We start from the raw sequence: 15,982 nt of genomic DNA, 5'->3' as shown, positions 1-15,982 counted from the left end.
GTGCAACAGGTGGGCTTGCACTTGGTGTGCAACAAAGGCTATATCGGTGTGTAATGGGTGTGTAAATGAAGGAGAAAGGCTCTGGAATGGGTGTGTAATGAACAAAAATCATTAAAGGTTAATGGGTATGTAACGTGTGCGATGGGTACCAGGTAAATGGGGAGTTGTGCAGTGTGCAATGGGGATGGTGTGTAATAGCAGGGGGATACAAGGGACAGGTAATGGGTAGCTGTAGATGCAATGGTTCACATGGCACACCATGGCACACCCTGGCACACATGGGACACCTGGCACACAGGGCATACCACAGCTGCCTGCCTGGCCTGTTCCAACAGCCTGGCCACATGGCCCATGGGCACCCCAACACTGGTAAGCCTGGGTTTGGCATCACTGTATGCTGTAGTGCAGTCCCTGCCATCCTCTGCAGAGAGCTGAATGCAGGCTGGGAGGGGGCTGCAGCTGGGAGCTGTGGAAGGCACACGTGAGCTGCCTGGAGGCACCAGAGCTGTGGCCATGCAGAAGCTACATGCACACCCATGCTGCTTCCCAAGTGTGCGAGAGCCAGAGCACATAGGGAGGAGACCAAGGGAAGGGACACAAGGGGTGCCTGCAGCCAGTGGGCTCATGGGCAAGTGGGCAATGAGTGGGCCTGAGTGAGGACCCAGGCCAGTGCGCGAGTGGTGCGTGTGGAGAGGCCAGGAATGTGCCCCTGACTGTGCACGTGCCTCCCAGCCACCATCCCCATCACGGCATTTCCTCTCATCCTCCGGGGTTACTTTCAGGCCACACCAGGGTGGGGCAGAGCTGAGGCCAGATTGCAAACACATGCCCTTCCCAAAAAGCAGTACTTGAGCCACTACCACTGTCCCCAGCTTGGAGGCAAGTGTCCCTGTGTATCACTGGCAGAAAGAGAAACTGAGGCACGGCTGTGGGTGGGAGACATCCGGTGGCAGGGACTGCGGTCGTGCCCACAAACCGCAGCTGCCCCGGCGGGAGCAGCCTGAGGACTGTGGTTTCCTCTCGGTGACAGTGGTGACAGTGCAGGCACTGAGCACTGTGGGCATCCTTGGGATGGGCTCCAAGCTTCCTCTCTCCTGAAGCCAGGGTGTGTTTGCTTTGGAGACCCTGAGTCTGGTGCGGGTCCACTTGGCCAGCAGTGAGGGTCTCCTGGGATCCCTGAGGTGTCCCCAGGGTGAAGCTGCCACCATATGACTTCAGGCAGGTGCTGAGGGGCCATAAACTTCCTGCTTTTGGACTTAAAGGCAGTGGGAATTTTACTTTTCCCTCTCCCTGTGTTGATGCTCAGATCAAAGTGTTCACTTTCAAACTTGATCCCATTTTTGGTCCATCAGAGCAAAAAATCACTGCTTGCATCTGCTGAGCACCCCAAGCTGGCAACAGTTCCTGCACATCCCTGCTTCCACAGTCAAGCACCCATGGGGTGACAGGCACCAACAGGTCTTCCTTTGGCTTCTCCTACCTTTGAGAAAATGAAATGCCAAAAAGTAGATGAAAAGAGGAGCATTACAGGGGCCCTGCAGCACTAGGGATGCCAAGAGCTGGACTGGCTGCCAGAGCATCCCTGTGCTGCTGCTGGTGGAGCACGGTGAGGGTCCCACCAGTCCCATGCTGTGATTCCCTGCCAGCTCCACTGGACACAGGGCTGGGTATTTCGGGATGGATGCTCCTTAGGATGCAGGTTGCCCCAGCAACAGTTGCTATGGAAAACACTTCAGTGGCAAAATTTCCAGCCATATTCATGTGTCCATCATTGTCTTCCAGAAAGTCCCTGGTGTATGGTGAGCCAGGTGCGGCTGGCTCCACATGGGCAGGCTGCGGCTGCAGGGGACTGGCTGTGCTGGGCCTGGCTATTCCTGGCTTTTTGCAGCTTTTCCTGCTGGATATGGTGTGAGAAGGTGTAGGAGGACTCCAAAGTGAGATTTAGGGGAGCTTGGCAGATGTACGGTGGACAGGGGGAGCAGACTGAATCATTCCATATTAATTGGCTAGCAGCCAACTAGTGTCCCATTGGCCCAGCTGTGCCCCACCCATTGGATGAGGTTCATTTTGGTCAATCAAACACTGGGCACAGCTCTGGGACAGTGGGACATACCAGGAAAGGGGCTGGCACTAGGATGTTTGCCAGGACCAGCAGCTTTGGCTGGGGCTTCCTGCTCTGCCAGGTCTGTGCTTCAGAAAGCCACTCCCCACCTCCTGGAGCAGCAATAGGATTACACAGGACTGAGTCTCCTAGCAATGAATGAAGAAATAAATCCTATAAGGCAGGACAGGATTTATTAGACTTCAATATTCTGGAAATAATGAGGACATTTCTCTTGGCTTGTAATATCATGGGACCCAATAAGATCACAACCAGGATTTATCCCCATGCTTCTCTGTGGCACTGGGTTGGTTCTTAGCTGTGGAGAAAAGATGCTGGGGGAGGCTGTTTGCCTTTCTGAAGAGCAGGATGGCAGGGCACCCCCTCATCTCCAGAAAAGCCAAGGTGGGCTGCAGGCCCCAGGCTGCCCCAACAGCAGCGGCTCTGTTTGTCTCCCCATTCATCCCCTAGTAAGGGCTGGCTCTGATCCTCACCCTGGCTGGGGCTCACTGCTGGGAGCAGAAAGGGCTGACAGCAGGAAGGGCTGGCTGTGCCATCACCATCAGCTGAGTTTCAAATGTCAGTGCCAGCACCCACCCCAGCACAAGGATGTCCCGGGGTGGAGACCCTCAAATGGGGTGGGAGACCCGCAGGCCACTCCCCAATAGTTCTGAGCACACTGCAAACAGAATACCACTGTGCTGCTGGGTGGGACATTGCTCTGAAGGAGAGCTGGAAGGAGGCTGAAAACATCTTGGGAAAGAGGATATGATGTTGCCAACATCACCTTCCAGGCACCAGCTCTGCCCCTCAGGGAACTGCTTCCCTGACTGCAGGGAGATGCTCCTAAGGTCAGCTCCACACTCTGGTCCCTCCTCCCAGCAGCCAGGCTTTTCCCCATGGCAGCTCTGTCCATGAATCCCATTGTGGTCCTTGGGACAGCCTGAGACTATGGGATGCACCCCCAGGCAGCCAGTGTTCAACCTCCTCCCATGTTGAGAGCCAACATTTATTCTTGCATCCCTTTCACTGAAGAAGCTTTAAATGCACAGTGTTACCCCCTGTCATGATTCCTGTGGCCTTGTAACAGCCCCCACAAACCCCAGCAGATCAGTAAAGCTGAGCCTGTGGATGTGGGTTGCACACAGCTGGTTTTACCATGGCCCCAGCACACGGATGCTGTGGCAGAAGCCCCAACCATCAGGACACACGGACACAATTGGAGCCTTGTTTGGGGCTCAGCTGCACAAGAGGCCCCTTCAGGCAGCCAGGGAAGGGGGAGCTCCTCGGGGTGAGGTGATACTCTGGCCATGAGGAACTCCTTATAAGGCCAAAATTACTCCAAGCAAATGCCCAGGGTGAGTCCCAACCAATGGAGAACACATGAGCTTCCCAGAGAAGACAGCTGAAGGTGGGAATGTCTCAAAAGATGGACCCACATCTGAGAACATTGCTCCTTGCAGAAAGTATGGGGCTGCCAGGGACGTCAAGGGCTGGTGGGGACACTGAGGATTGGTGGGTCTTGGGGCCACTCCCCTTTGTGGGAAGGCAACTGGGCAATGGAAATAGCAAGCAGAGAGGGGTTTTGCTGTTTTGTTTTTTTCCTATAAAAGCAGCCAAGCTGTGTTTTCTGGAGACCTGTAAATCACTCCTCATCTTCAGGAAAGTGAGGCAAGGAATACATGATCCAACCCAGCAAAAACGCGGGATGCTTGGGAGTGTGGAGGAAGCCAGGAATCAGCCCAGGCTGGAGGCTGCCTCCCGGCCATCCTGCCAAGCCTGTCTCAGCTTGCTGGGCCAGGAGCTGGCACCACAGCCCAGCATCCCCAAGATGAGCTGGGCACACCATGCTGCCACGAGCTGGGGAGCCCAGCAGAGAGGGGAGTCGAGGCTCTCAGCCATTGCCATTACACTGCACTTTTCCAGCAGGTCAGGTTGCTTCCAAGATTTCAAGATTTTCCACATTTGCTCAGCTGAAGAGAAGAAAAAACTCTGGAGGGTTTCTGAAGAGCATAGCTGGGGCTGGCAGGCAGGATCTGTACATTGGAGGTTATCAATTTTCCCAGTTCACCAGCATACCCAGGGGAGGTTACTGGCCACATCCCTCTAACACACTGTTAGCACACATGTGAATCTAAAGCCGCCTCCAAGCCACTCAAAGCTAGATGCAGCTGCAGGACTCACCATGGACACAGCCTGGAGCTCTTTAATGCTTTTAAAAACAAGGCTGGGTTTGGTGCCTCTGGCCTTTGGGATCTCCAAGGGTACTTGTTGCATCTCATTCTGCTCTTGCTCATGATACAATGCACAGAATTATTTTCCATTTCTTACCTACTTGGTACCTTACTTTCCATTTCTTACCTACTGCTGGAGCAGAAAGGGCCCTAGAATGCAGCAGAGATACGCTGCAGCAAAGGTTTTGGTCAGCAGCCCCCAGAAGGGGTCCCAGCCTGTGCAGGGGTAACATGACCCTTCCCTGCTGCTGTCCAGTGTCAGAGTCATGTGGGACACAGGGCAGAGATGTTCCCAAATATTCCTTCTTCTCCAGTCAGCAACAGCAGAGCAATAGGCAAATTGTTTCCCTGCCTGACTGCTCAGCCCTCACAGCAGGCCCAGCCCTCCCAGCCCTGCTTGTGGCTGCCTCAGCATCTCACCATCTTTGGGGATCTGCAGCAAAACAAGCCTAGGCTGCCTTAGGGTCCCTGTTGGGAGGGGCTCTGTAAGGAGGGCAGGACAGCACACAAGGAGAGAAGGCACTGGAGATGGTCCAGCACTACCATTCCGAGAAGGAGAGCAGCCCAACTACTGCAGCAGCAGCAGCGTCCTTGCTCCACAGCCCCCACTGAGGTCCTGCCAGGGCCATTCACTGCCACTCAGGAGCCCCAAGCTGAGATATCCCCACAACAGTGCCTTGCACAAGGACTCTGGTTGTTTTTGCAACCTAAGCCAGAGCAGCAACTGGTTTGGAAGTGTTTGAAGATGAAAACATGTCATCACTCCGTTGTTTTGTTTCTGTCCAATTTCAGGCTTGTTTAAGCAGGTCCATTACAGCTGATCCTCTACAGAACAGGGCGCCAAAGGCTGCAGCTCCCCTGAGCACATGGTGTTTTGTTCTGGTCTATCCTGCAGGCCACAGAGCAGGGGCTGACTCAGCAGCAGACACATGAGCTCAGACTGTGCTCAGAGCCGCAAACAAGGGGCCATGGGCATCACTCACCCTGTGGGCAGGAAGGATGGAGCTTGAGCTGCTTTCCCCCAGCACAGCACCAGCACGGGCTGCCCCACCAAGCGGGCCCAGAGCATCCTGTGGGGAAACACTGTCGAGTTCCTCTACTCCCAAGGATGTGTGCAGGACACACATCAGGAGCTGCCCAACTCCACCAGAGCCAGGCCAGCAGGGGTGGCTGGGATGACGCTGCATTGCTGGTCTCCAGCTCCAGCTGCTCGTTCCACACCCAGACGCCTTGGCCTGGCCTCCCCAGCAGCTGCACTTGCTGAATGTACCCATGTGGCCATGCTTTGGATGGGTGTCCTTTCTTCTGCAGCACTGCTACAGGACTACACTGACCCTGTCTCCCCCAGTTCTGGGTTTCATTGCACCACCAGGCCCAGTAAAGAGGAGGGAAAGTGATTCAAGCACTTGCTCTGACCCCCAGGTTGCTATCAGGGCACACACTGGGCACCTCTGAGAGAGGTTTTTATGACTCCCGTCAGACACTCCTTACTGTATGTGATACTTAATTTCTTTGTCCTCTGCTTGCCGCACAAACCACACTGCCAGCATGCAAGAGTGTTGGGATGGAATACTTTATTCACATGAACACTCAGATCCTGGCCCTTCCTGCCTGCTGCAGCTGCTCCCATCTTCTTGACAGCGTGAACAACGAAGGATTTCTTCACCAGCTTGCTTAAACCCCCCCAGCATCAGACCCCACAGACAAGTACAGACAGTTTGGCTTTGTCTGGACAGGAGCAGAGGGCGGAGGGACAGGGAGTGCTGCGGGGCTGGCAGAGCAGGCAGAAGGGCTCCAGCCCACAGCCTGTGTATGCACAGCAGCCATGAAACCTTCCCGCAGCTCCATTCTGACCACCAAACATGCCAGTACTCTCCCAGCCTTGGCAGCTCCTCCTGCTGCCAGAAGCACCTGGGATTGGTAAAGGATAGGTGCCACCACCTCTTCTCCTTGAAAAGTTGTTGCCAGAAATACACCAGTGTCTTCTATCAGCTGCTAGGCCATTTAACCCTCCTGTCCATTGACAAATACCCTCCCCAAACTATTACAGTAAAAGGAAAACCCTGTACGTTGAGACATACAGGCCGAGTCTTGGGTAGAGAACAGTTTCTGTGCTTGGTGGTTGTCGGTGGCTGGCAGCCCCCAGCCAGCCCTAGGGCACAGAAGGGAGCAAGATCCCCCACGGCTACCCCCAGCACATCAGGGCTTCATCCTGCTCAGTCTGATGTCGCGTTCGATTTCAAACTGCCTGTGATCCACGCGCTCCAGGAATGCTTTCCTCTCGATGTACCTGCAGGGAGGCAGAGGCAGAGGCTGTGAGCAGTGCCCGTGGCAGCCTGTGTGGCCCCCAGCCTGGGGAAAATCCCACCCAAAGGGATGAGCAGGGAGGGAAAGCACCATCTGTCTCCCTCCCTCTCTTTCCTGATCATTCCACTGAACATCTATGGACACCAAAACTGCTCTGTGGCCTGCTGCCTGTCATCTGGGGGACTCCCAGAGGCCTGGTGGTTGCACAGGCTAGAGAACTGAACTGGCTGATTCTGTTTCCAGATTTCCTACAGCTGAGAAACACTTGGTTCCAGATCTTCTCCTACAGCTAAGACACCTTCAAGGAGACCAGAGCAGGTCTTTGCACCACCCAGCAAAGCATCTCGAACCCAACCACAACCATCAATACAAGCTGACAGGCCCACAATACAAGCCAGGAACAGGCACAGAGAGCATCAGGGATGCAAAAAGCATCACCCAGGAAGCCTGCAACAGCTCAGGGATGCAGGCCAGGGATCTCCCAGCCACAGACCACCTTCTAACCACCACTGAGTATTTAGTGCTGCCCCTCAGCACGGCATGTGTGTGCTGTGAGGGAGAAGGCACGCCTGCGCCTGGAGAAGCACCTTGCTGCTCATTAATGGCATGCAGCTGAATTTTAATGTACTTTGCTGGAAACCCTTGCCACAGATAGCCTGGGGCTGTGCTACTAATTAACCTACAGAGGGAGCGAAATTGCAATTCAAAACAGGAGCTGTAATTGAATCATCACAATTGTTTTGCATTTGTTCCAGGGTGGCAAACACTGGACTGCCATGACAAGGTCATTAAACTTGTGTGGGGAACCACTGAATTTGGCTGTTCTGTCAGTCACTGCTTTTCCTGCTCACCAGAGCAGCCCACTGCTTGAAAGCAAGACCAAAGCCTAAGGGACGATGAGCAACTCAGGCTCTGCAGGATTTCCAACCTGCTGGGTGGCTGGCAGTGTGCATGAAAGCGCCCAAGACCCACATGGGAAGGTTCAAGGCCTCTCCTACCACTGGTCTCTCTGATACAGATGAACATTTGGTGATGAGGTCCCTGCAAGGTCAGGCTGGATGGGGCTCTAAGCAATCTGATCTAGATAAAGACTCCCTGCTCACTGCTGGGGGTTGGATTAGCTGGCCCTTAAAGGTCCCTTCCAGCCTGAACCATTCCATGATTCTGCAATTCTTTATGCTACAACTATCAAACCTGTACTGAATGTTCCCAGCAGGGAGCTTTTGCCCTTGCTGCAAGGGACAGCCCTGACACTCCTGCCCATCCAGTCATCATTGGAAATTAATTAATCCAGATTCATTTCAGCGAGTGATTCCCCCAAGTGGGTGAACAGCCCCTTGCGTCCCTGCTGTCACCTCATTCCCATTGTAGCTCCAGCCCATCTCGTGATGACACAACTGGGTCAGCTCATCTCTGCTGGCTGTGAGGGGCAGGGACCAGCACAGCGCAATGCAGGCGAAGAGCTGGCTGGGAGGAGGTATTTGTGTGGCCCGTGCTCCTCACCACTGGGGGAGGGCTGTGCACTGAGGCCCCCTCCCCACGCTGGTTCAGGAAAGGCAGGCAGGGGAGTGTCGCTTCCCTTCATCCCTGTAAGCAGGGAGGTGGCCGGCTCCTGGGGCTGGGCTCAGAGAGGCCACAGGAAGGAAGCTGAGGGTCACGCTGTATGTTCTCAGTGTCATATTGGGCGTGTGGTTTTCTCCCCCTCCACTGCTAAACACCAACCACAACCCCAGCTGGGAAGACAAGGACAGGAATTATTGATGTTCATCTGGGAAAAACCCAATGGCCTGGGCAGCAACAGCCCAACCTCCTGAATCTGAAGCTCTTCTGGCCCCTCTGTGACACCCATCTATCAACTCCAGCAATGGGTCAGTCTCTTTCTCCTCCTTTTCCTCCCTGACTGTTGTGCCTCTCCGGTGGGCAGGGCCTGGCTCCTGTGGGATCCATATGGATCATGAACCAGGAATGCAGTCTCACAGCTGCAGCCAGCAGCGCTGCACGGAGGAGGAACTGCGACGTCATCCCGTGGCGTTGCTCTTGGCTGGTCACAGCAAAGAGCTGTAGGTGCAGACCCCCAGGCACTACCTGGGCATACACTGGGGCTCGTGGGGCCTGGCTGGCTTGTGCTGCAGGCACACAGGGGCTGGGGCTGCAGATGGACATCAGCAGGGAAGCTGCAGGGTCAGCACAAGCCCTTCCATGCTCTGAAGCCTGTGCTGGAGCTGCAGCTCTCTCTGTGCTCAGCCAGCTCCATGCAGCCGACACCAAAGCACCACCAAACATGGTGCAAAGTGCATGAGTGAGGCACAAACACCCGTCCTGCGCTTGTCTAAACAACCTTTGCTACCTGAATCAATACCTTCCTGTAAATTATCAACCTGCCTGGAAACAGGGCAGCTGTGATCCACAGCAGAGCAAAGTAAATCCATTGGGAGCAAGGCTGTCTCTGCTAACAAGGGCAGCTGCAAGCTGCTCTGGGGAGGGTCTCCAGTGCTGCCTGTCCCCTGTCAGTCACCATCAGTCACCCGGTGCAGGAGTGCACAGGGCCGGCTGCTCCCCCATGGGGCTGCCCTACAAAGGTGGCCCAATTAAGAGGCCACTACACATTTCTATTTATAAAGCACATCAGAGAGATGAACAGCAAAGGGGATAGCTGCCTCTGCTCCTTACTCCAGCCCCCTCCTGTCAAATCCAGGACAGGCCCTCAGGACCTGATGCAGCCAGGCTATAAAAGCCCAGACTCTACACCTAAGGAAATGCAAATCACTGGATGGGGGCTGGGGGTACAAGGGGTGGAAAATCAGAGCCAAGGGAGGACAGAGCCATGGCCCCTCTGTCTCAGGAACTCTAGGCCCAGGCTGTGGCTGGCTTATAACTGGCACTGGCAGCAGAAAGATGCCACAGCCCCACTGCTCCACTGGTTGCCGTGTTCTGGCTGAGCGTGTGGCTGCTGGAGAAGGGTCAGGGAGGTACGAGGAGCTCTGGGCTGCAGCAACTTCTACAGAGTTAGCACAATGAAGAAATTCAGCCTGTCCTCCCTTCTGAGCAAAAAGCCTCATGCCTTCCTCGAGACATGCACAGACCATCTCTGTAAGTGCACAAAACGCGTGGCATTGAGCAAATATTTCCAGGAGTGGGCTGTAGTTTTCCTTGTCAGGCAGACGTTTACAATCACACAGCAGGACACGTGGGGAGCAGAGGTTTCTAACAGCACCAGAGATTAAAGGCAGCGCCCCGCTCTCGCCTGCCTGGGTTGAAGGGTTAACAACAGCTCATTACAATTTTTATAGAGATGTGTAAATGATTGCCCACTGAAGGGTGAGCGCAGTTGACATTATTAAAGGAGAAGAGGCAGCTGCAGAAGGGACAACAGGCTCCTGTGAAATGACCTGAGGCCGGCAGCAGCTGTGTCTGTGTGACCTGCCCCCCAGGCAGGATGGCTGCTCTGTGAGGGTACTGCACCCTTCACACCAAGGTGGCCTGTAAGTAGAAATGCAGTGGGCTGTGCCTTCATCGGTGCTCCTCCCTTCTCCCTTTACCTTGAAGGTGGAAGTAATTCCTAGTGAGCAGCTGCTTGGTTGATTCCCCTCATGCTACATGCCTGACTAGTATAAACATATTTGAAAGGAGTGTCTAAAGTTATCCTGGCATTATGTTTCTCATTCGTTTAATGACAAAACCCGCTTGCAGAGAGCTCAGCAGATTTTCTAGCCTAGGATGTGACAAAACTGGCAGCAAAACCCAAAGCTGTCCAAGATTAAAGATGCTCTTAAAACTGCTGTTCTGCTTTGCTCGTCTTTTCCATGCGCTGATCCCTTCTTTAGCCTTCAAGGACCGTGACGTGAGTGTCTTTGGAAAGGTTTGCCAGGCATCAAGAGCAAGCTGTCCTGCTTGGATGGGGTGGGAAAGGAAACAGCACTGGCCAAGAACAGTCGACATACTGGATTTGGGCACACAAGAGATGACACAAAACACTGCTCTGCCACACCTGTATGTTGTGTAAATCATTCACCTCCTTGAACTTCAGGGATCTCAGAGGAACAGCTGCCCCTCTTCAGCATTCCTACTGAATTGTTCTACTTTCTCAAGGGCATGTGACCAGAAACAGACCAGGGGAGATTTGATGGAGAAGGTATGTTGTGGAAGAGTGCAAGACCAAACTGAAAATATCTATTTGATAGTTTGACAGTTATAAAATATGTTTAAAACAGAAAAACCAATCTGCTGGAATGCAGAAGCTTTGAGTTTTTCCTGCAGAGTAAAAGAACAGCTTATAATAAAATATACATTTTATGAGCTGTCCACTAAACTGGTTATGTTTTCCCAGAGCTTAGCAAAGCACTTGTAGTGGAAATGCTGCTTCTGATCTCATTATCACTTCCCGCAGTGCATGTTATTAACCTTCTGTTTTATTTACAGCATCGACATTTACTTTTATGATACTTCCATTAACTTCATTGGAGTGAACATTGCTTGATGCACACAACCAACGCCCAGCACTGCTATAATCCTTAACGCACCTTGCCAGCTGTTATGGCTTTACACAAATCTTTACATGGGAGAAAGGAGGACTGATGCAGCTGAAACATGTCATTTGAAAAACAGAACAAAACCCTCCCAAACTGAAAAAAGAAAACAGGACAAAGGCAGCTGTGTTTCCTTGTGGGGGGGCTGCATTAGACCAGTTCATGCTCTGTGTCACAAGCAGAAGAGATGATTAAGCCAGACACTGGCTGGACTTACAGAACTCACAAGGTTGCTAGCAGAGAGTGATAGGTGTTTGCAGACTTACCTGTCTCCCTGTGATGCTTACAGCAGCTACTGGCTTTATGTAGCCCTAGAATAAATCCTTAAGAAATCCCATGGGTTTTTGAACTCTGTAGCCAGCAACAGGCTTCCCACATGTAAAGGAAGTGATGGGAAATTCTGGACTACTATTAGGTAAAGTTCCTCTTACCCGTCTTTCCCTCGGTTATGGATTGCCAGCTCCTCCACAATCCCCTCCTCCTCCTTGAAGTTCTCCCAGTCCAGTTTAGATTTCTCCAGTGTGCTCATCTTCTGCTTTTTGGCACCGATCTTCCCCAGGAGGCTACTCATACCGCTTGGCCTCTTCACCCTGATGGAGATGAAAGAGCAAATGTTGGTTAAATGCAGGGAGATGGTAATTAAAAACAGAGCTGAGAAACGTCACGTGTGAGAGTGGTGGCCTTGATGGTGGTGAGCCAGTGCCACCAAACAGATGGCCACCAACTCCAGGCAGCCTGCAGGCGGCAAGGTCACGCTTCCTGCAGATCCTGTTCTGCTGTTCCCCTGGAAGCAGCAGAGTTCATTACACACATATCTCAAGTGCTTGGTTTTTGTGAAAGGGCTTTTTCATTTATCTTCTTAAGAGAACAGAGAGCTTTCAGGCCAAAAGAGATCATTAAATCATCTAGTTTGACCCCTTGTATATACCAGGCCAAGCCATTCCACTGATCACCTCTGTGCTAAGTCTGGTTCTTTGTCTTCAGTTAAAGTGTTGTTTTCTGGAAGGCATCCAGCCTCAGTGCGTCACCAGCGCTGACAACACATCTAGGAATTAACTATTTCATTGGTATTAATGCTTGATTTTCTCTAGTTTTAGGTTCAGGTTGCTGCTCCTTATTCTAAATCCAAGAACACTTTGGTCTTCAGGCAAGTCTCATTAGTGACGTATTTGTACACCACTAATGAACTGAATTATGTTTATGCAAACAGATAGGGTTCCTTATGCCTCTCATTGAAATGCATTTTGCCCCAGCCCATACGTCACTTCTAAGGTTTTGTCCCCTTGCTTACGTTTCAATGCTCTTTGAAGATGGGAGCACAGAACTGCTTGTAACCCACCCCCTCTCCTCCTGATTTGTTTCTGTCCAACCATCACCTAAATCCTGTTAGCTGCCCATTGAGTCCCAGTGCACGTGCAGTGATCCCATACCATCTCCCACGTCCCTGTTTGGTAGGAAGATCTCTTTGGTCTTTCATCCCTCGCTCTTAGAGGAGTGAAATCCTACCCGTGCAGTGGGGCCCCCAAATCTCCCCTTTATGCTGGGAAATGCACACACGGGGGCTCAGGTCAGCCGAGCTGCCCTCTAAGGAAGAAAATTCTCAGGGATAGGAACACGTAAAACAAACTTGTATTAACCCTTCTTAAACCCCCCCAGGAATGGGGGGCAAACAGCATCCCATTGAACTCATGTTTACACACATTCCAGAGATAACTTCAGGTCTGCAGGGCCTTTGCCTCTGCAAGAAGCCAGAGAGGAAATTACTCTCGTTCCTGAGAGATGAAGGAATTTGGGAAGGGGGGCCCCAAGGAAGGCAGCCAGGTGAGCATGGCAAATTGCTCTCCATCAGTGTTCTCTGAGCACATTCCTGCCCAGGGGTAGCTGTTCTTGGGAACGTATCCAAAGTTGTCCTTATCGGATCATTAGCATGGTTTATTCTTCCGTAATTTGCAAGCCTCTAAAGGCAAATAATTCTGCAGTTTATATGGAATTAAATCAAAGAAAATGACAACTCTGTAAGCCTCAGCCAGAAGACTCTCAATGAAAGAATGGCTGGCTAGAGTCACTTGGGGTTTCAGCTTCCTGACATAGATATATTGGGGATTAAGGACATTTTGGCAGGCTCCATAGCAACTGGACAAGGCTGCCTGTCCCTACTCTGTACCAGCCAGAGGAGCAGAAATGTCCTAGTACCTAGCCTTCTTATTTCCTTCAGTCCCATGGCTGGAGCACTGGCCAACAGCCAGTAGTTGTTCACTCTGTGTGGACACAGAACAAGCTGGATGCTCTTTGATTTGCCTTTATCCCTGACCATCTCATCAAGATGTCTACAGTCCTTCACACCATGATCACACAATAAAACTTTGATTCTTCCACAGCCTCCAATTCTGCCTTACTTTTCAAGGCATTATGGCACCAGGTATCCTTATCTGCAGGTGGCAGGGAAATGGTGTAAGGGGGAAAAATGGTCAAAGATATTCTCAGCACAATATAAAACTGGAGACACTTGGTTCCCACATCTGGCTACCCAGGACTACACAAGCCTTGCTCAAACACAATATTAGCTATGTATTCAAGATGTGAGGGAGTCAGAGGAAAGGAGATATGACAAAAAATAAGGATGAACCAAATAAAATATTGAGCAAGCATCATCCCCTATGGCATTCCCTGTTGCACAGCTGCCTGGAAAGCAGAGCCTGGTGGTCGTGCACAGCACTTCCTCACACTGCACTGGGAGGCCTTAAAGGTGTCCTGAAATAAATCTAGGGAAGTGCTATGGCTGATCCAGCTGGCAAAGCTCCTCTGTCCCAAGCCTGGCAGGCAGAAGGTGTTTACATTAACACAAGGTATTCAATAACACATTTCTCTGAATACACTTTATTTTCCTGAAACACTTGGGCTTAAGATTTTCCTACCTTTGAAGTGGGAAAAGCAGGGATGTAGAAATGGCAGGTGCTGTCCCTTGTCCCTAGAGTTCTCCTAAATGTTTTTTATTTTGGACAAAAACCCCCCAAAACCTACCTCACCTATCCAAGGACACCCAAGCTCATCTACATCCACTGACCTTTCCATGGGTGAAAGTGCAGTCACTGTCAGTTGAAATACAGACAGATCTGACTGCAAGGACACAGCACACACCTGGAAAAATTCAACTGAAAGTTCTGGGATCTTTCCTGAGTGTTAGAGAGATCTCTGCCCTGCAGAGTGACAAGCAGGCTCAGATGCAGGTTCACACATGCCAAGACTGATCCTTTTTGGCTGAACCTTGGGCTGTTGGCTGCAGGTGGGGAAGAGCTGAGTTGGAACAGGGGCCAATCGGCCAAGCTGAGCTGCTGAACACGTCTCTGAGTGAAACACAAACTGGGACCCTCTGACAGGCCACTACTGTCCCCAGACCACAGTGGAGGATAGATGGGAGGGAAGGGAATCAAAGGCAAGATGGTTCATGGCCAGAGGTGGAAAAAGAAGTGGTGCTGGTTTCAGGGAGCAGAAGCTGCAAATTAGATGAGGGCTGCTTATGATGTCTTTTCTTCCATGGCAATTCCTGGCATAAATTAACATCTGGATGCTCATATCCATCTGTAATGGTGCTCAAGATGTCTGTATGTCCTTTTGCCTATGAATCTCAGGAATACTGATTAAAACATTTAATTCACTCCTTGTTTGAAGCTATGGAGTCTGGGCTATGATATGGACCTCCATCAAGGGCATCTAGATAATCACAAGAACACCCACAAGTCAACAGTTCCTTCAAGGCAAAGGAACCTGACAAAAAAGGGCAGGCTATGTTGCATCTTTGTGTTGATGAGTACTCCAGAAATATTATTAATATCCAATGTCAGCCCTATGCTGGAAACTGGCTCTGGGCTGGACAACCTGGTTTTGCTCCTGTCCAGACAATTCTGTCCTGCTGCAGCAGGACCAGGCCTGGGCCAGGCAGTGGGGCCAGACACAGGCTGAAGGACATGTTTGAGTCTGCTGCTGAGTCTTCATTCCACGCTGAGCCTTTTATCACCCTGAATAAATCCAGCAAACCTGGGGGTGGGAATTCTTACGCTTGTGCCAAAATGAAGTAAATGAGAAACATTAAAGTCCAATTAAAAACTTGCTTGGCCTTAAATGCCTCATCTGTTTAAAAAGCAAGTAACGGGGCCTGATTAATTGCATTCAGTGCCAACAAGAGGAATTATTACCCTTTTTGTACTCATTAAGGGTATCTGCTGTGGCATCTTTAATCACTAGGGCATTTAAAAGAGAGAAAGTAATTTGCTAAGACATAATGGATCCCAGGGATGAAGATCAGGACAATCGCCTATTTAGGACACAAAGACATGCTCTGAATTTTCACAATTACAAAGCACAGCCAATATCTGTCCCTGAACCAGAAAAAAAAAAAAAAGAAAAGAAAAAAAAAAAAAAAGAAAGAATAAAGCTGGGGAGCTCTGCCTTTCTGCCTTGGTGGGGGGATTCCCCTGCACCATCTAATATCATCAGGACAAGGACTGTGCCTGTGCATCATCTGGCATGGTCACACACAGGGACAAGCAGCAAGCCATGGGCTCCCTGATGTCCCACCATAGGTGAACATGCTCTGTATCCTTGTCCTTAACAATGATGCTTCCCCCCCATCTTGGTGCAAGCCTGCAGCCTGACCAGGAGCTTGGAAAACTGCTGCTACAGCAATGATAAAGTGTCACTGCCACATGTAATCCCTGATGTCTTGTAACAGGAAGGTCAGCAGCACCTGGGAAATGCATGCTGGTTTACAAGAGGCAGAATTCATCACAAGTTTTAGAAAATACTCTTCCAGCAAC

The 15,982-nt window shown here is 51.3% G+C and overlaps 1 protein-coding gene across 1 annotated transcript in view; it reads right to left on the bottom strand.

Annotated features, from left to right (window-relative positions):
- Window positions 1-5,892: 5,892 nt before the first annotated feature.
- The window catches only part of CFDP1 (chromatin remodeling protein CFDP1), a 62,143-nt gene continuing 52,053 nt past the window's right edge, over window positions 5,893-15,982 (bottom strand). The window contains exons 6-7 of the mRNA XM_086847591.1: window positions 11,600-11,758; window positions 5,893-6,625 (exon numbers count right to left, since the gene is read on the bottom strand). Of these exons, the coding sequence (XP_086703717.1) occupies window positions 6,535-6,625; window positions 11,600-11,758 (250 nt within the window). The 3' untranslated portion in view covers window positions 5,893-6,534. The remainder of the gene's footprint in view (window positions 6,626-11,599; window positions 11,759-15,982) is intronic.

The sequence above is a fragment of the Cyanistes caeruleus genome, chromosome 12 (genome assembly GCF_971803275.1).
Source record: "Cyanistes caeruleus chromosome 12, bCyaCae1.hap1.1, whole genome shotgun sequence".
In the NCBI taxonomy this organism is placed as follows: domain Eukaryota; kingdom Metazoa; phylum Chordata; class Aves; order Passeriformes; family Paridae; genus Cyanistes; species Cyanistes caeruleus.
Note: the sequence above shows the minus strand (reverse complement) of the source record. Positions and strands in the feature narration are given on the sequence as shown.